At 42.3% G+C, this 21,600-nt stretch overlaps 1 protein-coding gene across 4 annotated transcripts; it reads right to left on the bottom strand.

The window, feature by feature from the left end:
- Nucleotides 1-52: 52 nt before the first annotated feature.
- LOC120725457 (NLR family CARD domain-containing protein 3-like) lies at nucleotides 53-21,518 on the bottom strand. Of its 4 annotated transcripts, none has more exons than XM_040018391.1 (15): nucleotides 20,999-21,518; nucleotides 14,582-14,704; nucleotides 14,340-14,471; nucleotides 13,050-13,160; nucleotides 8,329-8,460; nucleotides 7,555-7,653; nucleotides 7,168-7,219; nucleotides 6,005-6,230; nucleotides 4,005-5,802; nucleotides 3,735-3,908; nucleotides 3,471-3,644; nucleotides 3,152-3,325; nucleotides 2,865-3,038; nucleotides 2,447-2,493; nucleotides 53-2,339 (listed from the first exon to the last, which is right to left on the bottom strand). In XM_040018391.1, the coding sequence occupies exons 2-15, from the start codon at nucleotides 14,668-14,670 to the stop codon at nucleotides 1,813-1,815; spliced, it is 3,909 nt and encodes a 1,302-aa protein (XP_039874325.1). In that variant the 5' UTR covers nucleotides 14,671-14,704; nucleotides 20,999-21,518; the 3' UTR covers nucleotides 53-1,812. The 4 variants fall into 4 exon arrangements, with proteins under 4 accessions (XP_039874325.1, XP_039874324.1, XP_039874323.1 ...); XM_040018390.1 differs by having other exon boundaries at nucleotides 14,582-14,684; XM_040018389.1 differs by lacking the exon at nucleotides 20,999-21,518 and having other exon boundaries at nucleotides 14,582-14,920.
- Between the last annotated feature and the right edge of the window lie 82 nt (nucleotides 21,519-21,600).

Below are 21,600 nucleotides of genomic sequence, written 5' to 3'. Positions count from 1 at the left end.
AGAAGATGGGGGAGAAGTCAAGGTACAGAGTAGGGAAAAAGAAAAGCCAGAGTCCATCCCACTAATGCTTTATTAATGTCTCACAGGCATAAAAGTGTCCAATATTTTTTAATGGAACTACTTTAAATTAAAACAACAGGCTGTGCATTTTTAAAATTTCACAGTGAGAAAGAATGAAGGGCAGATCACGTAAAATGACAAAAATAAAAATTCAATTTAATTCAGTTCACTTTTATTTATATAGCACCGAATCACAGCAACAGCTGCCTCAAGGTGCTTGATAATGTAAGGCAAAGACCCTACAACAATGCAGATAAAATGCCAACAATTTACGAGCAAGCACTTTGGCGGCAGTGGGAAGGAAATGCTTGCTTTTAACAGGAAGAAACAGGCTCACAGAGGGGCGGCCATCTGCTGCAGCCAGTTAGGGGTGAGGAGAGAGAATAATGTATAAAAAATAAGGGACACTCTCATCATGGCTGGGGTTTGGCTGCTTCTTTTATGTGTTCAAGGTTAAAAACAATTATGCAAAGTGTACGTGTCCTTGATTATAGCTCCTCCTACAAGTGTCCTCTGTCCTCCTGAAACATTTTACGATTCACAGACTGGAGGACACAGGGACAGTGTCTATAACAGTAAAATTAACATAAAAAAACAATAAAGCACTTTTCAAAATCAGTCATAAATCACATAGAAGTGCATTTATTGCTGCAGGTCTCTAAGTAAAGACAACTCACAGAGTGGGAGTGGACCAACACAAAGGTATCTGCACTTTGATGCTTCCTTTACAAGAGGATACACTAATATACCTTTTGGAAAAGAAAACAAATCCCACAATTCAAAGTGTTAAGTGCTTATTTGGATTTTAACGAATGAATTTGACTTCAGTCATAGAAAAGCTGGATAGCGACAGATGTCACACTGTTACATCTCTGCAGCAAAGAGAAAAAAAATGAGAGTGAATAATATAAGCATGATAAATTGGATACATCCTCCCTCTGTGTGATGGTTGCCATTATTGCAATGCTGTGTGGACTGTGTGGCAGCTGAAGGCTCTCACAGCAGCGGGTAGTGTAGAAACAATGGCAGACTTTAAAAAAGGCTCACATTTCTCTAACGGAAGCAGGTACCTCTAATAAGCATCTGTGCTGATGCACAAAAAAACCTGGTCTCACAGAAATAGATCTCCTAACACTGTTTTAATGTTACAATGTCAGAGCCACGTTAGAGTCAGTTGTGAAGTCTGTAGTAGTGCACACATGAATTATTTCATGTGAGCTAGCAGTATTGAATAATTATGTCTGTCAGTGATGAATCATTGATTTTTGATTTTTAAACTTTTTCAGTCAAAGGTAACTCTGATGCCTAACCCTCACCAAACCAAACAGACACTTAAACAGACATATCACTGATGTCATTGATGTGTCTGTTTAGGTGAAGAATTTGTTGTAGTTCAAGATTCATTCAGCTTTTTTGGTACGTCGTATGTAAGGTCATGGTATGTTGTCATCTATTATTATCTATTGCCTGCCTTTTATTTTTGTTTTATTTTAAAATTTGTGTTTTGACTATTAGTTCCTGAAGATTAATACTTTTACAATGACCATCTTCTTTTTGATTGCTAGATGTTAGTAATGGTAAGACTACTTCTAGTAATTTCCTCTTATCTAAGATATGCAGTTAGTGTTGAGCTGGTCTTCCAGCGTCGATACGGAAGATGACAGAGCGCAAAGAGTGATTCAAGTGGAAACCCAAGTGAACTATCATGCATCATCAACATTATCTGAAGCTGCGGTCATTTCCCACAGACTCTTACACAGAACACAGAGACACTGAGGAGTCATATGACCTAAGTCTAAACCCAGCATACAGACTTTCAGTGAATGTGGTGCTGAAGGTGTGGAGGTGAATCAGAGTGTCAGAGGAGACTGTATAGAAGGACAGAGTGCCAGCAGGACAGTCCACATACACCCCTACTCTGCTCTTGATGAGGGAGGAGGAGATGGATGTTTCCCGGTTATTGTGCCACACAGAGTAACCACCATCAGAGCAGCTCAGACTCCAGGACTGATCATTCCAGCCAAACCTGCAGTCGGTCCTATCTGCTTTTCTACTGATTCCTCTGTAACTTACTGCTATAAAGACCCCCCCACTCCACTCGACCTCCCAGTAACAGCGACCAGTTAGAGCATTTCTACACAGCAGCTGAGAGCAGGTATCAAATCTGTCTGGATGATCAGGATACGACTGTTCCGCTCCCACTATCACCTTCCTGTTGTTGTTAGCAAGTTTGAGCTTCCTGTTTACTGAGTTTGTGTCCAGTTCAAGTTCAAAGAAATCTGATGGAAGAAGAGAGGAGACATAATAATAACTAACAAAAATATCATTTAAAGATAGGGTTTAAAGACAAACCGACAGGTGGCTTTTTTTCAGCAGTCAAACTTACACTTCCTAACATCAGGTTTCAACCTGTGTGCTCCACCATGCTCCACCCTGGATGAAAGAAGAGTTGGGATGACCATCAGCACCATCATGAACATAAAGAGTGATTTAACAGACATCTGTACCCTGACCTCAGTTTCCATTTTACATCTTTTTGAAACCTGGTTGTGTTGCTTATAACCGTATCATGATAATAATCCAGTGTATTTCACTGGATTATTGACGAAGTTCACAAAAGAATACTCTGCATTATAGATGCATGTTGCACATAATTATGACCATTAACCAATCTATTCAGAAGAAATATATTACACAAAAAATGTGAAAAGTATAAACTTCTTATGTGATGTAGATTCATTCTTCGGAAACCTCTGTGGTTCATCTGTGAAAAGAAATTTTAAGATCTTGTCATATTCCTGTACCTGAGAACATCAAGTCTCCAGTGTGAATCCTTTACTCCAGCCCATAGCTGTTCCACTCCTAAGTGTCCTGGATGATTGTAACTCAGATCCAGTTCTCTCAGGTGAGACGGGTTAGAACTAAGAGCTGAGGCCAGAGAAGCAAACCCTTCGTCTGTTACCAGACAACCTGATAGACTAGAGTTAATAAAAACAAAATTCAAGCAGAAAGTAAAGAAAAGCCTACACTTATTGACCATCTGCACCATTGGATGAACATTAAGATTGATTTAAGACAGTTGTATTCTGACCTCAGAGTTTCCATTTTACAGTGTGGACTTTTTAGTCCAGCGGAAAGCAGCTTGACTCCTAAATCCAACAGATTGTTGTTGCTCAGGTCCAGATTTCGAAGATGAGAATGATTGGAGCTAATAGCTGAAGCTAAACAACCACAGCCTTCATTTGTGACCTGACAACCTGACAAACTGGATAAATAGAGGTCATGAAGTTAAAAACAAAGAATAAAAAAAAAAAACCCCAACAAAAACAAAAACAACAAAAAACAGATGTTGGCCACCCATTTCAACATTTGGACATTTTCACACGAGCATTAGTTGGCTATATTCTGACCTCAGAGATTCAATTTTACAGTGAGGACTCTCAAGTGCCATCGAAAGCTGCTGTACTCCAAAATCTTTGAGATTGTTGTTGCTTAGCTCAAGCTTTCTCAAATGGGATGAGTTGGAACGAAGAGCTGAGGCCAAAGGAGCGCAACCTTTTTCTGTTACCAGACAACCTGACAGACTGAGATTGAATCATGATTAAATCACACAACATTAAAGAAAAACCTTTAAAATAAGTCAAAATCTAAACATTAATTAATTGTATCCTTACCGGAGTGTTTCTAGTTTGCAGTGAAGACTCTGCAGTCCATCAGATAGCGGCTTCAATCCGGAATCCTTCAGGTTGTTGTTACTTAGGTCCAACTCTCTGAGACCAGAAGGCTGAGAGCTAAAAACTGAAGATAGAGTTTCACAGCTTCTCTCTGAAAGGTTGCATCTATTGAGCCTGGGGAACAATTGCCAATGAAGACAAAGTGATTTATTTAAGTCATACAAAATAAAAAATATCCAATTTCCTTGACCTATTCACAGATCCACCTACAGAGCTCTGTTGGAAGCTTTGATGACTGGCAGGAGATTTACAAGAGCCTCATCTGAAGCAGAGTATTTCTTCAGATCAAACACTTCAAGTTCTTTTTCAGAAGACAATAAGATGAAGACCAGAGCTGACCACTGAGAAGGAGACAATTTTTCTGTGGGGAGACGTCCTGAACTCAGGGACTTTTGGATCTCCTCCACTAGAGAATGATCATTCAGCTCATTGAGACAGTGGAACAGATTGATGCTTTTCTCTGCAGACAGATTCTCACTGATCTTCTTGATGTATTGGACTGTTTCCTGATTGGTTTGTGAGCTACTTCCTGTCTGTCTCAGTAGACCCTGTAAAAGAGTCTGATTTGTTTGCAGGGAAAGACCCAGGAGGAAGCGCAGGAGCAAGTCCAGGTGACCTTTTGGACTCTTTAGGGCTTTGTCCACAGCACTCTCATGGAGATGTTTGAGTTTAGATTTGGGTCTTACTTTAGACAGCAGAGATGTTGTTTGTTGTTCTCTCAGCAGGTTGACTCCAGAGTTGATGAAGGTCAGATGGACATGAAGAGCAGCCAGAAACTCCTGAACACTCAGATGGATGAAGCAGAACACCTTGTCCTGGTACAGTCCTCTCTCCTCTTTAAAGATCTGTGTGAACACTCCTGAGTACACTGAGGCTGCCGTGATATTGATGCCACACTCTATCAGGTCTGATTCATAGAAGATCAGGTTTCCTTTCTGCAGCTGATCAAAAGCCATTTTCCCTAGAGACTCGATCATCTTCCGACTCTTTTTATTCCAGTGTGGATCTGTTTCAGCTCCTTCTTCATACTTCACATTATTCACTTTGGCCTGAACCACCAGGAAGTGGATGTACATCTCAGTCAGGGTCTTGGGTAGCTGTCCTCCCTCTCTGGTTTTTAGCACATCCTCCAGAACTGTAGCAGTGATCCAGCAGAAGACTGGGATGTGGCACATGATATGCAGGCTTCGTGATGTCTTGATGTGGGAGATGATCCTGTTTGATTTTTCTTCATCTCTGAATCTCTTCCTAAAGTACTCCTCCTTCTGTGGGTCAGTGAATCCTCTGACCTCTGTCACCATGTCAACACAGTCAGGAGGGATCTGACTGGCTGCTGCTGGTCTTGTGGTTATCCAGATGCGTGCAGAAGGAAGCAGTTTCCTCCTGATGAGGTTTATCAGCAGCACATCCACTGAGGTGGACTCTGTAACATCAGTCAAAATTGTAGTGTTGTGGAAGTCCAGAGGAAGTCGACACTCATCCAGACCATCAAAGATGAACAAAATCTGGAAGTCTTCAAAGCTGCCGCTATCTTCTTCTTTGGATTCAGGAAAGAAGTGATGAACAAGTTCCACCAAGCTGAACTTTTTCTCTTTCAGCACATTGAGCTCTCTGAAAGTGAATGGAAACATGAACTGGATGTCCTGGTTGGATTTGTCTTCAGCCCAGTCCAAAGTGAACTTCTGTGTTAGGACCGTTTTCCCAATTCCAGCCACTCCACTTGTCAGCACTGTTCTGATTGGCTTATCTTTAACTGGTGAGATTTTAAAGATGTCTTCTTGTCTGATTGTTGTTTCTGGTCTGTCTGATTTCCTGGATGCTGTTTCGATCTGTCTGACCTCATGTTCATTATTAACCTGTGCAGTCCCTCCCTCTGTGATGTAGAGCTCTGTGTAGATCTGATTCAGAAGAGTTGCATTTCCTGCTTTAGCAATTCCCTCAAAAACACACTGGAACCTGTTCTTTAGGTTAGCCTTGACTTGACGCTGGCACTTTGCAGTCTGAATTCCTACAAAATAAAAACAATGACAAGTTAATAAAGCTTAATAAAAGGTCAACTTTTTTTTTAAACACACTCCATTAAATCTATTCTGCCAGAAAACTTCATAGATGTGATGGAGATGCGTAGAATCTATACAAACAGAGTTTGAAATGTCAACTTTTTTCTGTTGCTTCTTTTTCTGCTTTCCATTGTGTTAAAATTCTCTTACTGCGCTGCAGACGGTCAGCCAACTCTTGCTGCTTCATTCGCTTCAGGAAATCCACTGTAATTCTCAGAAATGACTCGCTGGTACTCTTCCTCTCCTCCTCGTCAGATTCCAACATCTCCTCATTTTCCTTCAGATTCTCTGCATTTTTGGGGTAACCTGGACTCAGAATGTTCTGGATCGTTTTCAGCTCATTCTTCACAAAACTGAAAATGTTTTCCTCCAACATCTGGAACCCAGAAAAATGTTGTTTAACTTCAGTTGAGACTGACGAGAAATGTACGCCTTTGTAATAATACACTACAGTTAATGTGCCAGAATTTATTCATTGCTTCCATTCATCCTCCCTATTCCGCTTATCTGAGTCACAGAGGAGCTGGAGCTGATTCCATGAGGTGAGAGGCAGTGTGCGCCTTGATCTAGGGCTAACTCAGAGAGACAGATAACATTCACACCTATTGGCAATTTAGAATCAAATTAACCTAACCCCAACAACTGCATGTCTTTGAACTGTGGGAGAAAGCCAGAGCACCCAGAGACAAACACAGGGAAAACTTTACACAGAAAGCCGCTGGCCAGATGGTGGAACAGTGCTATCATCACACTGAACTGCTGAAGTTATAATAAAAATAAAATCAAATAAATTATTTATATTTATATACAGGCATAACTAAACAATGTACCCAGTTGTCACGGCGTGGGTCTAGGGGTCCAAGGCTCATGTATTTATTGTGTTCTGCTATCTCTCTCCTGTTACTCAGTCTCTCTGTGTGTGTTTGTGTGTGTGTTATTTACATCCGCGTAAATAACATACACACGTTTTGGTTTGCTGGAGGAATTATTCCTGAGCTGGAGGCAGCCACACCTGCCGCTCAATATCCGTGGCCAGCTGATTACCGTTGTCAGGAGCACTGGCTTTAAGAGGGTGGCTGAGCTCCTGCCGGCGTCAAACACTTTAAGTACAGCCGTTGACTAATGTGTGTTAAAGACCTCGCTATAGTGGATTATTCTGCTGAGCTGTGTTTTTTTGTGTGCCACCACGAGTTGGGAGCGGAGTGCGTCTATTGTCATGGAGGGAAGTCACGGTTTGGAACTGGGGTTTTGGAACATAATAAAATAAAGTTTAATTACTTTACTTCTAGAAAACAATCTAGACTTCCACTCACCATAAATACGTAGTCCAGATGTGTTTGATGGTGCAGGACCTGCTGGTCAACACTGCAGAACACATTTAACTTTAGTATAAGTACAGTTTGTTTAAGGGGTTCCTTTCTATAATAAATTCTGATGGAAACAAAGTAAATACTGTTCTCATTGTTGTATGTGATCCCAAAAGCTTGATTCTGTTCATCTGGATGTTGTGTTTTCAGTGGGAGAAATGTTTCATCACTCATCCAAGTGACTTCTTCAGTCTCAGCTGACTGCAGGTTTCCCCAATCCCACTGAAAACGCTACATCCAGGTAATCAAAATCAACTTTTGGGGACTTACTTATCTAAATGTTGGATATGATGTATTCAAGGAGGAAGCAAAATGAAATTCTTATATTCTTACCTGTTATCAACAGACTGGGGTCCATCTTGTAAAGATATCTTCCGTTCTATAGACCCACAGCTGGGTGCAAGCTGTGCGTCTGGACTTTCCTGAAGGACACTGTTAGAAGTACACAGATTTAACACACTCCACTGAAAAATTCAGCATAAAACATCTACTGAAAAAAAAAGTAGGGTATGTAAGGTAAAAACTTGGTGTGGAGGCAAAAAGTAAAAACATGCAATCAAACCAAAAAAAAACTGGTACCACATGGGTCAAATGATTTCAGTACAAGGAGGCACACTGAAGGAGTCCTTAGGAAGGATCTCCAATGATGCACTGAGCACTCAATCTTCTCCTTTACTCTCTATACTTTTATATGACGCTATTGCATGTCACTATATTTGTTCCAGCTCTTTCTTGTAATCTGCAGTCACACAAATAATTGTACTTAGTGTTCTTGGAGCTGCTTTTTTCAGTGTGTAAAAAAACATGACCTGCACCTAAGCTGCTCTTTACTTCTGGTTTTATGGACAAAATTTCTTGGTGTAGCCAAGAAGAGGGTTTCCAGACAGATATTACCTTTTTCAGGATTATCTGACCATCATGAACTCCCATTTTTGAGCCTTTGCTCTCAAAATGTGTGAATACTAATTTTTTTTTTTTTGCAACATCATAACGAAACAAAACCAGTGGGCGCAAGAAACTATATCAAACACACACATGCAAATGCACACACGTATACACACGCACACGCACACACACACACACACACACACACACAGTGAAGCTTACTAGTTTTTAGACAACGGCCAGCTCTGAAATTTGCTGCGTCTGTCTTTCGTCTGTTCGCTCTTCGCGGACTCGCAACTTGATTCAGGTCCAGTTTCTGTTACAGCAGAGTCCAAGCTGCTCTGTGTCTTTTTGCTTAAACACAACACACACACAGACACACACACACACACACACACAAGTGAATACAGAAGAACAAGAAGACTCAGCACAAAACAAACTGTATCAAACTTTAGGATTATTGAGTTATTTTTTGAAGGAGGAGAATTAGTAACATTGTTAACTTCACCATTGTAATCTCTGCCCCACATTTACTTTGTTCCCATCTCATCACCTAAAGCTTGGGGCTATTGTGCTGCATTGGCTGTGCACAACATGCAAATCACTACTAATCAGTAAAAGAACTTGAAATTTAACAGGCTGTGAGAGAAGAAGTTGATGACATAGAGCTACATTCCAGCTTCCGCTTGTTAACTGATGCTATAAACCACCGAGTTAAAGTGCTTTAAGAGCACAGGTGGAAGACGTGTTATGTTTTTAAGTGATGATGAGCTCCTCTTCTCCTCTTGCCTGGCAGCTACATATTCACATCCTCTGTCTCTGCTCTGCACATGTCCAAACTGTCTTTACTCATCTCTAATCTTTCTGAAAATCTGAACTCGGACTTGTCCCTTCTTTATAATAGTTTCTGTCTCCATATCTATATTTTTTTTTTGTGTGTGTCCCGTTTGGATCTTTAGCCATCAGAATTGTTGTCTTAAGGCCAAGAAAGATGCCAAGCGGATTTATTTTACCAAGTGGATCATCATGGCCTTACCATATTGGTCCATTTGATTGACCTTTATTATAATTATGAATTTATTTTATTTTCAGTTGCTACAAACGGGACAGACATGACTGGGGGATAGGACAGGGAGAAAAAATGAAAGAAAGAGAGGGAGAGAAAGAAAACCAAAGGGGAGAAGAGACGGTGAGAAGGGGGGGAAGAAAGAGAAAAAAACAAACAAACAAAAAAACAAAACACCTGGGTCACCTGTATGGAGAAAAAAAACAGAAGAGAAAGCAAACAACAAAGAGCAACATAATAAAAAAAACAGCACCATCACAATAAACTAGCTAGCAGTAGATATCAGTAGATACTAAATAATAAACTATATTGTGCAGCACGCAAGAAAGCTGTAGTCCGCGTCTGTGAATACCCGTGTGTACACCTGTGTGCATACCTGTGTGGATCAGCATGCTTGCATTCCAAAGGTTTCTCCATGTAACGATCTGCTAGGGAGTGTGGGGAGCCACAGCCCCGTCCTCCAGGGTATGAAGCAGGTATGGAGGAGATCAAAACTCTAGACATCCAGAGGCCCCAAGAACACAAGAGACCAAGGAAGACCAACAGAGGGGCAGCCGCGCCACTGTCCCAGTAAGAGCTGAGCAGAGTCCCAGATGAGGGCTCACTCAGCAGCCGCGGCGCAGAAGCCAGGGGGAGTTGCAGTGACGCGCCTGTGAGCTCCGCTGGCAGCCAGCTGTGCCTGAGTGACCGAGCCCCAGGCCGAGAGGCCGGGGGCACCCCACCTCTGAAGTGGCCCGAGCAAGCCCCAGGCTCCAGGCCCCGATAAGCGGCCGCCAAGGAGTGAGCCGGTGTGTACCCGGATGCCCACCCCCAGACACAAAGAACCACCAACGCACCGACACCTGAGGGAGTCCGCCACTGGCAGGGGAAGTGGTGGTAGGTGGAGATAGGCCTCCAAACCTTGGAGGGCCTGAGATGTCCCCAGAGAGGTGGCGTCTGATACCCAACCTGACATATAGACACAGACATACAGGCACACACAGACACAAACATCCATTCCCACCCTCATGCTCTCATATGCACTTACTCCACACTCAACCAACGTGGAGACAGACATAAAGAGACGCTGTACACACGATCACACTCCCCAAGCGTACTCTACGAACCGGGTCTAGGTACCCTTGCCCCTGGAGGGGGGAACTGCACCCAGACCCAGATGGTGTTACCCTTTTCCCTGCAGTGGGGAGAGGCAGACCGCCCCGACTCCGCAGCAGCAGGGAGGCCCCACACTCCAGACCGCAGTCGGACGGCCAACTCCTCCTAGCCCCCCCGCTCCAGCAGGCCGCAGAGAATGGGGGTGAGAGAAGACTCCAAACCTCCCTCCACACGCTCATTGTAGTGTTGATGCATGTGTGTTCTAAGGTGCAATTAAAACCCAGGAGGGCATGGAGCTACCTGCCAGAGAGCAGCAGGTAAGCGCATAGTCCCTCCTGCTAGCCCTCAATGTCTACGTGTATTTAAAATTGAGAGGTAGGCAACGACGCCAGGGGTGAGGTGTACACCCTGATGGTAATTTGGACTCCGTGTATCGTGCCCACCCCCAAGATCCTATATGTATGTGTAATGAGAGTGTGAGTAATGTGAATGTCTAAGTTGTGGGATAAAATTGAGGCAGAGGCAGCCAGAAGGGGACAGAGGGGGGGGTAGCCTCCTCTGCACCCTGGTGACATACCCCTACTCCAAGGCCCTGCATGTGTGGGTGGTTGTGGTGGAGCGGGAAGAGGGAGGCAGCTGGAGATGGGGAGGGAAGGAAGGGAGGGGCAGGTGACCCCTCCCTGGGGCCAGCTCCCCCGCTGACCCCAGTAGGCACTCCCATACTCCGCGACCCGCCAGGGAAAGGGGGCCCAGGCCCATCCAGTCTGGGGCCCAGTGCAGCAGCGCCCCCCGGCCCCACAGAGCCCGGGACAGTCCACCCAACCCCACCACAGAGAAAACTGCACCCACCCCACCATCCACTCATCTTCCAGACTACATGAGACAATAGACGCCCAGGCTGAGATCTTCCTCCACCTCTCCTGTATCTCCCCCTCCTGCAGAGAGTTCCTGGCACAGAGAGTTCCATATCTACTGACATTCCTTTTCTCTCTGGAGCACACCTCCACCACTCCACGCTCTCTGATCCACCCCACTGACCCCCACACTGATTGTTATTAACTTTACAAATTATCACTTCTGTAGTTTGTTCTACATCACCTCAGAGATGTCCGCTACATTCCTGCTTTATTGAAGTTTATGCAGGTGGATGCTTCTCTAGTGTCCTGGATTGTTGATTACCTGACAGGAAGACCACAATATGTACGTCTCCCACAGTGTGCGTCTGACAAGGTAATCAGCAACATAGGGGCACCCCTTCCTCTGCACCCTCTACACCACAGACTTCAGCCACTGCACAGAGACCTGCCATCTTCAGAAGTTTTCTGATGACTCTGCGGTGGTTGGATGCATCAGCAGGGATGATGAGACAGAGTACCGGGCTGTGGTCGACTCCTTTGTCACGTGGTGTGAGCAGAATCATCTGCAGCTCAACGCGGCAAAGACCAAGGAATTGATCGTGGACTTTAGGAAGACCAGGAAATACTTGACCCCTGTTTCAATCCAGGGGGTCAGAGTTGACATTGTGGAGGACTATAAATACCTTGAAGTACATATCGACAATAAACTGGACTGGGCTACAAACACCACAGCACTTTACAGAAAGGGCCAGAGTCGTCTCTATTTCTTGAGGTGACTGAGGTCCTTCAACATCTGCCAGAAAATGCTCAGGATTTTCTACGAGTCTGTTGTAGCCAGTGCGATCCTCTATGCTGTTGCATGCTGGGGGAGCAGGCTGAGGGTCGCAGATGCCAACAGACTCGATAAACTGATTCGTAAGGCCAGTAATGATGTGGGGATGGAGCTGGACTCCCTCAAGGTGGTGTCGGAGAGGCGGATGCTGTCCAAGATAAAGACAATGTTGGATAACACCTCCTACCCACTCCATGACATGCTGGTCAGTCACAGGAGCACATTCAGTGAGAGACTGAGTTTACCGAAAAGCACCACTGAACGACACAGGAAATCATTCCTGCCATTGGCCATCTCCCTGTACAACGCATCCACTTAACACACTGTTTACTGCAACAGCTACACCCTTCTTGCACATGTTCTTTTTCAGCTATTTATTAATAAGTGACTTTTATGTATATATATACCTGTATATATTGTGCTATTCTTAGTTAGAGTATTGTCTGTCTTTGTTAATGTTTGTTTATAATGGAGCACTGTAATAAAAAATAATTTCCCCTAGGGATCAATAAAGTATTCTGATTCTGATTATTAAATCTCATCACTGTGTCCTCTTGAGTCTGCATTTGGGTCCACCCCCAAACATCCGCCCCTAGGCCCCCTCAACACTGACCTTGTTGTTTTTGTAAAGTGCGCCGAGATTAACCTTGATTTGTATGAAGTGAACTTTAACCCTTTCTTGCACGAATTATGACAACCTCAACCAGGATTTTTTTCTTAAGTATTTTCATCCATCTTTAAACATGAAGATTTTTGAACTTCTTTTTTTTTTAAACATGTACTTTTCAAAGAGTTATTTTTTTTAACCCATAACAAGGGTTAAAGCCGCAGGAGTAGAAGAGTAATTGGTTCACAGGGAACTGAGACATGTAATTTTGACATGTTTAGCTCTAAAATTTGCAGCAGCAATTTAACTCAGACTCAGTAACTTTAAAGCAAAGTGGTTAGCAGTGCAAAGAGTGGAGCTGTGCTTTATTTAACTCATTGGGTTTATATGGGACATGTTATCATTTTACACACATCGCTCTGGTCATAACATGCTAACTTCTGAATAATAACTGATTAATTATTTCTGTATAATAAACAGACTTACTGTTTTTTAAATAAGGACTTCTTTTTCAGTCTGATATGATGTTTGCTGCTCGCTGACATGGGTTCAGGTTCAGATCCAGCAGAGTATGATTTGTACCACAGCTTTTTTCTTCTACATAAAACACACACACAGATTTGAGTGATGACATCACTGCCTCATCGGTCAGACATGAGCATCTCTGATCAGTTTGGACTCACAGAGGTTACAGCAGTGTAATGTGGAGACAAAGGCTGTATCCCAATTCAGGGTCTGCAGCCTTAAAGGCCGCATTTTAAGGCCGATTACGTCACAGCGACGCGACGAAGGCTGTCCCAATTCGAAGGCTGCTCGAAATGCGGCCCTGAAATGCGTCCTTCATTACCCTGAATTTTAAGGACGTGGCGGTGTAGACTTTGTGGCCCAACATATCCCAGAATGCATAGCGCGGCGGTGGGTGTGGATAATTTTGCCGAAAAAAAACGCGGATGAGGGGCGCCCAAAGAGTAAACTTTAAGTAAGTACTGAATATTATGTCACTTATTTATGTGCAAATGTTTAATAACGAAGAACATTAAACATTACTGTTGGCCACATGTCGGCAAAGTTATGTGACATTAGTGACGTTTGTACTAACTTGGTTTTAAAGCCTTTACTTTAAAATATACGCCGTTCAATAGCTGAGCTTAATCTTACAGAGAATGATCAAAGCTCATGTAGAAACAAACAAACAAATGAACAAAAGATTATCTCCTTCATTTCTGTCAAACAAAGCTGTATGACACGTTTCCAGCTGTTAGTATCATGGTTGCTAGGCAACCTGGGCAGCGCAACGGAGGCTAGACTGTCCCATTTCACAAGCCTCGCACTTCTGGCCTTAGCGGTCTTTAAGTACGCGGCCCTTGAGGATTGTTGAGGCTGCGTACTTTAAGGCTGCAGACCCTGAATTGGGATACAGCCATTGAGCAGTAGTGAAAAACAGGAAACCAGTGAGAAGGTTTACTGGGAAACAATCGGGATGTAATTTCTGTGTTCATGTTGCTTTCAGGCCCCTCTTCTGTGGAACCAGCTTCCAGTTTGGATTCAGGAGACAGACACTATCTCTACTTTCTCATAGGAGATTATGATTGTTGGGTCTAGATTACAGTATTAAGGGCCTGAGGTGACTGTTGTAATATCTTTATTCAGAACACTGAAGTTTCACTCTGTCAGTGTAAAATTTGTATCTCTCTGTTTAATCCAACCTCATGTTGGTGTAGTGCCCTGAGTCACTGTCCTCTGAAACATATACATGAAAACAAAAACTTACAGTACCTTTTAGAACTTTTTGAAGACCATTGTTCTTTATAATTAATCGGCTCGTCGTGGGACATGTCACTCTTTACAGACACAGAGCTGGGTTCATGTTCAGGTCCAGCAGAGTGTGATTTGAGCCACAGCTTTGGTCTAACACAAACACAAACAGAGCTTTGAGTGTGAATAATGATGGAGCAGTGATGTGAGTGCTGAGCTGTGACATGGAGAAGAGTCCTGATAGTCAGAGACGGTCCTCTCACCTCTGAGCTTTGGTCTGGCTCTCATGTTCCCCACACAGAGTGGATGCAGAGGGAGGGACTCCCTCCTCTCTTTGCTCACACTGATCCATAGCAAAGCCCACACCTTCACACGGAAACAGCAAACTAATAGTTAACAGTGAAAGAAACATTGGTGAGACAAGCTGAGACAGGCTGGACAATTATGGACAAATTTATTAAACCCTCCAAAATAGGGCTAGCCAGCGTTGGGACCAGGAAGTAGAGTTGCAGTCTTACACGCCTCTCTGCAGCTTCTCTCCTCCTGTTACCCTCCCCAAAACCCATCTCCATAGAGACTGTGTCAGCTCCCAAACAGACAAAAAACAAACATAAAAAAATCACAAAGAAAGAACAATACAGTATCCACATCTGAACTAAAGAGTAAAACAGTGAAATGTGGATTATTAAACATTAGGTCTCTCTCTTCCAAGTCTCTGTTAGTACATGTCTTAATAATTGATCAATAAATCGATGTCATATGCCATGGGAGTGTCTGGTCGGATGTGGTCCAGGTTCCTGCGGTGGAGTTGGCCAGCTCATCACCTGCTTCCAATTTCCGGGCCTCCATCTGGAGGGTTTTTAAGCCAGCTCTTCCTGCCACTCCTTGCCAATTCATCCTGCTACCACTAGTGGTAAACTTGGCCTCCGCTGTGTTTGGACTCCGTTTGCCTGGATCGTGGGTTGATCCTGTGTTCTCCAGATACATCACCCGTCGTGCTCATCAGCAGCGCTGGTTCTGTTTCCACTCCATTCTCCAGTCTGCCTAGAACCCTAGGACTCACCATCTCCTCGGCCTGCCCTCCAGCCCGTACTTCAACGGTGAATCCCTCTCCCCTGGACACCCTGGAACCTGGACCAGCTTCCCCGCATTCTCAGCCATCCCTGGGACGCTCCCACGGCAACCCCTCCTCTGCCTAATAGCCGGTGTTTTCAAGTAAGCACAAGACTCTCCACTAGTACCACTCTAATTGTTTTCCAGATCAGTAAAACCTTGTGTTCTCCTTGTGTTCCACATCCGTTTCTCCATCCTCTGGTCTCCCTCAGTTCCTGCGTATAGTTTCTGTTAGAACTTGTTTAAGTTTAAGTACTTGTTTAAGTACTTTTTTCCTACAAATAAATTGTACATAGTTCGAGCAATTGAGTCTGCTCTTGAGTCCACAGCATCCTTGTTTGAGACAATCAATTTACTTTACCTTACAGAAACCTGGTTGCAGCAGGATGATTATGTTAGTTTAAATGAATCAACACCCCAGAGTCATTCTAACTACCAGAAACCTCGAGGGGGCGGCCTGTGCTTTACCTCGCCATGTATGACACTGGATAAGGCCTCAAATCAGATGTACTTGACTCCCTGTTTCAAGGTACTGGGTCGTGTGACCCAGTGTTTGAGTTTTTATGTATCTTACCTTTTGTATTCATTTGTATTCTAGTTTAGCTCATCTAGTTAATTTCTAGGTTACAGTTTAGTCCTTTGTTTCTTAGTTGTTTCTGTCATCTCCCCCTCTACTGTCTCCTGGGCCATGCGTCTACCTGTCATGTTTCATGTCTGTGTGGTCCTTGTTTTGAAGTTTGTGTCATGTCTATGTCTCAATGTTTCCTGTTTTATTTTGAAAGAGTCTGGTGTTCTTTGTTCATTGTATTTAGTTTTCACTTCCCCTATCCTGTCATTAGGTTCATGTGTGTCAGCTGTTCTTCCTCATGTGTTTCCACTTCCCCTGATCATCCCTGTGGGTATTTAGTCTCTGTGTTTCATTCAGTCTGTGTTGCATTGTCTGTTATCATTCCTGTCACTCTAGCTACACGTCATGAGTCATAGTTTTTCGAACTCTGTTACTAGTCATGTTCATAGTAATCTGCTCCTGTCATGTTTTCATAGTCTTTCATGTACCAATCCAGAATTCTGTTCTTAGCTTTTTCATGTTGTGTTCATAGCTCATAGTTACAGTTCAAGTCAGAGTCTTACAGCCTGTACATACTTATAGTCAGAGGTGGGACCAAGTCATTGTTTTGCAAGTCTCAAGTAAGTCTCAAGTCTTTATCCTCAAGTCTCAAGTCAAGTCTCAAGTAATGTCAGGCAAGTCAGAGTCGAGTCTCAAGTCACTGGTGTAAAAGTCCAAGTAAAGTCACAAGTCTGAAACTTTGAATTTCAAGTCCTTTCGAGTCTTTAAAAACCCCCCGAAAAAAAGCATGTTGAAGTTATATGCTAAATGTAAATATTAGACCATGTAATTTTAAAATCTGTGTTTTTCTCAACACATGACAAAATAGTGAACTTAGAAAATATACACAAATTGTGAAATTGCACCTCTTTAAAATGCAGCTCAATTAAACCTAGCTCCAAGAATAATTTTCACCGACAGTTCTGAGATAAGCTGCATGTTATTCTTGGATGCGGTTGTAGGACCGGCTTTAAAATCGCATGACAAAAATATCATACATAAATAAATGATATTTTTTTTAAAAATATCATTAAAAAATAACTGCATCACCAACGTAGCCTGGACAACATTTGCTAGTTAGATGAAGTCAGCTATCTCATCGTAGCATATTTATATGCATATTTATAATTATACGGTTCTTGGAGTGAGCGCATACACTCGTGAAGTTTAGTAACTTCAGGTCACTGCAACAAGCCCAGGTACAGTTTACCGACGGATGGGTGCAGGACCTTGAAATGCACCGTGCAGAAAGTAAAGACCATCGTACGTATCATAAGTTTACCAGTCTCACAAATCGTCGTCATAAATACACATTCGTTAACAGTTTATTAATATAACCTTTGAGCTCAATGGTAATTAATTAGCAGTGGAAATAATTTCTGGTAGCATTACAGAAATGTAGCAGTGACAATAATATTGTATGCTGTAATCGCACTGGACAATTAGTGATACAAAACAACTGTTTTACCCTGTGAATAAAAGTATATGTTTTTGTCAATGTACCATGGTAATAACAGAAGCGAAACGCAATATTGTGTCAGGACAATTCACTATTTATGCACAATAAACACAATAAATAAAGGAGCATAGCGCGACAATTTCTGTTCAGTGCCAGACTTGCTTGTAACCTATATCACCAATTATGTTAAGAAAAATGACGCATTAACTACAACAGCAGACTGACCTTTGTGTAAATGCTTGGAGCAGACTAACCTGTGAGCTGGAGTGTTCTGGGACGTTATATTTGGTCTTTGAATGGCTGCAATCCAGGCCACCCGTCGGCTCTTTGTTACTTCGGAAACATGGCTCGAACAATTTCTCTTCAACGACGTAATCCGATAACAACCGATCTCTTTACCCGTCGGCTTCCCGTGGCTGTCATGCGACCGGCTATTGCAGTTAATAATACAACGGCTTCTTGACATTTTTGTGTTTCTTTTTATCGCTGTATAACTGATTTTAATTGAAAGCCTGCGTGCGCTAGTACCGCTTGCCATGAGTTCCCAGAATCCTTTGCGGTTCTACCCGTGAATGACGTCACATTTTCAATCTCTATATAATATGCATGTTAAATTTTATATTTGGGGTAAAATATCAAGTCTTTTCAAGTAAACCGGTTCAAGTCCAATTCAAGTCCCAAGTCATTGGTGTAAAAGTCCAAGTCAAGTCACAAGTCTTAGAACATTTTTTCAAGTCAAGTCTAAAGTCATAAAATTAATGACTCGAGTCTGACTCGAGTCCAAGTCATGTGACTCGAGTCCACACCTCTGCTTATAGTTATAGAATATTCACAACATACTTCATACCGTGTACATTATAACATACCATAATAGACCCATTTCTGTAATATACTCACATATCTATATTATTGCTAATATATATTGTAATATATCTATATCACTAAAGCACTTCTGGATGGATGCAAACTGCATTTCGTTGCCCTGTACCTGTGCATGTGCAATGACAATAAAGTTGAATTCTATTCTAATTCTATTCTATTCTTAGTTTGTCTTAGTCTTTAGTTGTTTCCCAGTTTAGGCTCTTTGTTTAGGTCATTGCCTTAGTTTATTTTTGGCTATTTTTGCTTTAATGTTTACCGGCCCTAATAAAGGCTGGCTTTGAGTTTAGTAAAAGTTTTGCCTCCTTCGTCTGTGTCCGCACCTGGGTCCTCCAAACACCTCCACATGGTCTGCCCCCGCTGACTGTGACATTTTGGTATAATTCTTAAACACGTAACCTAAAGCAGATAACTTGTAAGCTGGAGAGGAAATGGCGTGTCACACATTTAGAAGAGCATCATTTATCCTGGAGAAATAGTTTGCTGCTTTATAAGAAAGCCCTCCGTAAAGCTTACTATTCGTCACTGATTGAAGAAAATAAGAACAACCCCAGGTTTCTCTTCAGCACTGTAGCCAGGCTGACAAAAAGTCAGAGCACTGTTGAGCCTATTCCTTTAACATTAACTAGTAATTCTTGAACTTTTTCACAAATAAAATTTTAATCATTAGATAAAAAATTACCCATAATCATCTCACAGATGTAATATTATCTACAGCTACTTTTAGTACCATTGATATTCATTTAGGCTCTTTTTGTCCAACTGATCTTTCTGAGTTAACTTCAATAATTACTTCCTCCAAACCATCAACGTGTCTTTTAGACCCCATTCCTACAAAACTGCTCAAAGAAGTCCTGCCATTAATTAATTCTTCAATCTTAAATATGATCAACCTATCTCTAATAATCGGCTATGTACCACAGGCCTTCAAGCTGGCTGTAGTTAAACCTTTACTCAAAAAGCCATCTCTAGACCCAGCAGTCTTAGCTAATTACAGGCCAATCTCCAACCTTCCTTTCATATCAAACATCCTTGAAAGAGTAGTTGTCAAACAGCTAACAGATCATCTGCAGAGGAATGGTTTATTTGAAGAGTTTCAGTCAGGTTTCAGAGCTCATCACAGCACAGAAACAGCTTTAGTGAAAGTTACAAATGATCTTCTTATGGCCTCTGACAGTGGACTCATCTCTGTGCTTGTCCTGCTAGACCTCAGTGCAGCGTTCGATACTGTTGACCATAATATCCTATTAGAGCGATTAGAACATGCTGTAGGTATTACAGGTACTGTGCTGCAGTGGTTTGTGTCATATCTATCTAATAGACTCCAATTTGTACATGTAAATGGAGAGTCCTCTTCACACACTGAGGTTAATTATGGAGTTCCGCAGGGTTCAGTGCTAGGACCAATTCTGTTTACATTATATGTGCTTCCCTTAGGCAGTATCATCAGAAGACATAGCATACATTTTCACTGCCATGCAGATGACACCCAGCTCTATCTGTCCATGAAGCCAGATAACACACACCAATTAGTCAAACTGCAGGAATGTCTTAAAGACATAAAGACCTGGATGGCCGCTAACTTTCTGCTTCTTACTTCAGATAAAACTGAGGTTATTGTACTGTGCCCTGAAAATCTTTGAAATATGGTATCTAATGACCTTGTAGTACCATATCACCCTATTAGAGCACTTCATTCTCACACTGCAGGCTTACCTGTTGTTCCTAGAGTATTTAAAAGTAGAATGGGAGGCAGAGCCTTCAGTTTTCAGGCCCCTCTTCTGTGGAACCAGCTTCCAGTTTGGATCCGGGAGACAGGCACTATCTCTACTCTTAAGATTAGGCTTTAAACTTTCTTTTTTTGCTAAAGCATATAGTTAGGGCTGGACCAGGTAACCTTGAATCTTCCCTTAGTTATGCTGCAATAGGCATTTTTACTGTGTAACTGGAGAAAGCGTCTTAGATTACTGTTTTCTCTCTGATAGAAACTGAGACTGTTGTTGAAAATCTCTATGTTGGAACTTCAAAGTCCAAAAAATTCATAACCTGTATAAACTGTGGCAAAATCCACTCAGTATGTGTGACACTTAATAGGATGTTATGGATCAAATGCATACAGCTAGTGAATCATTATGTAATAATAATATTAATAATAACTTTTTATTATATTTTTACTATGATGTAACTAGTATATTATTTCACTTTGGTGTCCCAGAGCTTCAGGCTTCCACCCAGGGTGACTGATTTAAAAATGTCTCTTTATGCTGAGCTTAGACCGTAGACTGTTTAATCCACACCTTGTGAATTAAAATTGAACCTCAGCCAAGCTTATGTGGGCCGTTCAACCACTTCACACATTCTCTACATTTTTCCCTGCAGACTCAGGTTCAGATTACAATCAAACTGTTATTCACATTACCTGCTAATCACAACAAGAACACATGAAAATCACTGGAAAGTCATTGTTCTTTACCTCAGAGAGAAGACCTTTACAACATTTATACCCCAAAGCAGCAAACAGCCAATCAGCATGAAGAGACATCTCTCCTGTACAGCCGGTGATCCAGCTCACTGTGATCAGACTGATCCTGTTCGCACAGATTTCTCAGGTGGGATTCTTACCCGCTGATTTCACTTCACATCATCTTCCAGACACTTCCCAGCTTTCTGTGTGGAGGAACCATCTGGAGAGAAGTAGCTGCTCATTCAGCCCGTTTGTTAGTCCTGGTGTCTGTGAGCGTCTGATCTGATGACACTGAGGTGTTATCGTAAGTTAACTTTAGAGTGACGTCAAAACCAGTTTAACCTGTAGAAACTGAGCAGCTAAGTGTAACCCTGGTAAGATTCATAGCAATCAGAAGTACAGGGTTCTTTAAATGCATCATAGTTTCCCATATTGTAGCTCTTATCTGATAGTTTAATTTCTGAACTTGCCCTGAAGGCATCACCTGCAGCTTGGTGCGCATGAAGGTGTGGTGCAGAGGAAAAAGGACGGCAAGGAAAAACTCCATGCTACCGCGAAGCACGGTTTTCCAGTTAAAAGGGGAAAAAGAGGTTCCATTAACATTTGTGAGAGAGTTTCCATTAGCGGTGAACCACAGACCGCTACCTACCTCAAAGGAGTCGGAGTGTTTCTTTGAACCTTTTGAACCATTCTGAATGGGTTTCTTGTCTTACATCTGTTTTGATTGTTTCAATTACTTTTGTGATGCATTTGAGATGGT

This window comes from Simochromis diagramma, unplaced genomic scaffold, assembly GCF_900408965.1.
Source record: "Simochromis diagramma unplaced genomic scaffold, fSimDia1.1 OVJJ01000802.1, whole genome shotgun sequence".
Taxonomy (NCBI): Eukaryota; Metazoa; Chordata; class Actinopteri; order Cichliformes; family Cichlidae; genus Simochromis; species Simochromis diagramma.
The sequence above is the reverse complement of the archived record's forward strand: the minus strand, read 5'-3'. Positions and strand labels throughout refer to the sequence as shown.

Bases quoted from the DNA above. Each gene is read 5' to 3' on its own strand.
- LOC120725457 (XM_040018389.1), bottom strand. From the start codon at position 14,730: ATGTTTCTTTCACTGTTAACTATTAGTTTGCTGTTTCCGTGTGAAGGT. The intron at 14,472-14,581 runs GTGAGAGGACCG...TGTTTGTGTTAG, and splicing joins AGCCAGACCAAAGCTCAGAG to ACCAAAGCTGTGGCTCAAAT. The intron at 6,231-7,167 runs GTGAGTGGAAGT...TCTGGGTTCCAG, and splicing joins ATCTGGACTACGTATTTATG to ATGTTGGAGGAAAACATTTT.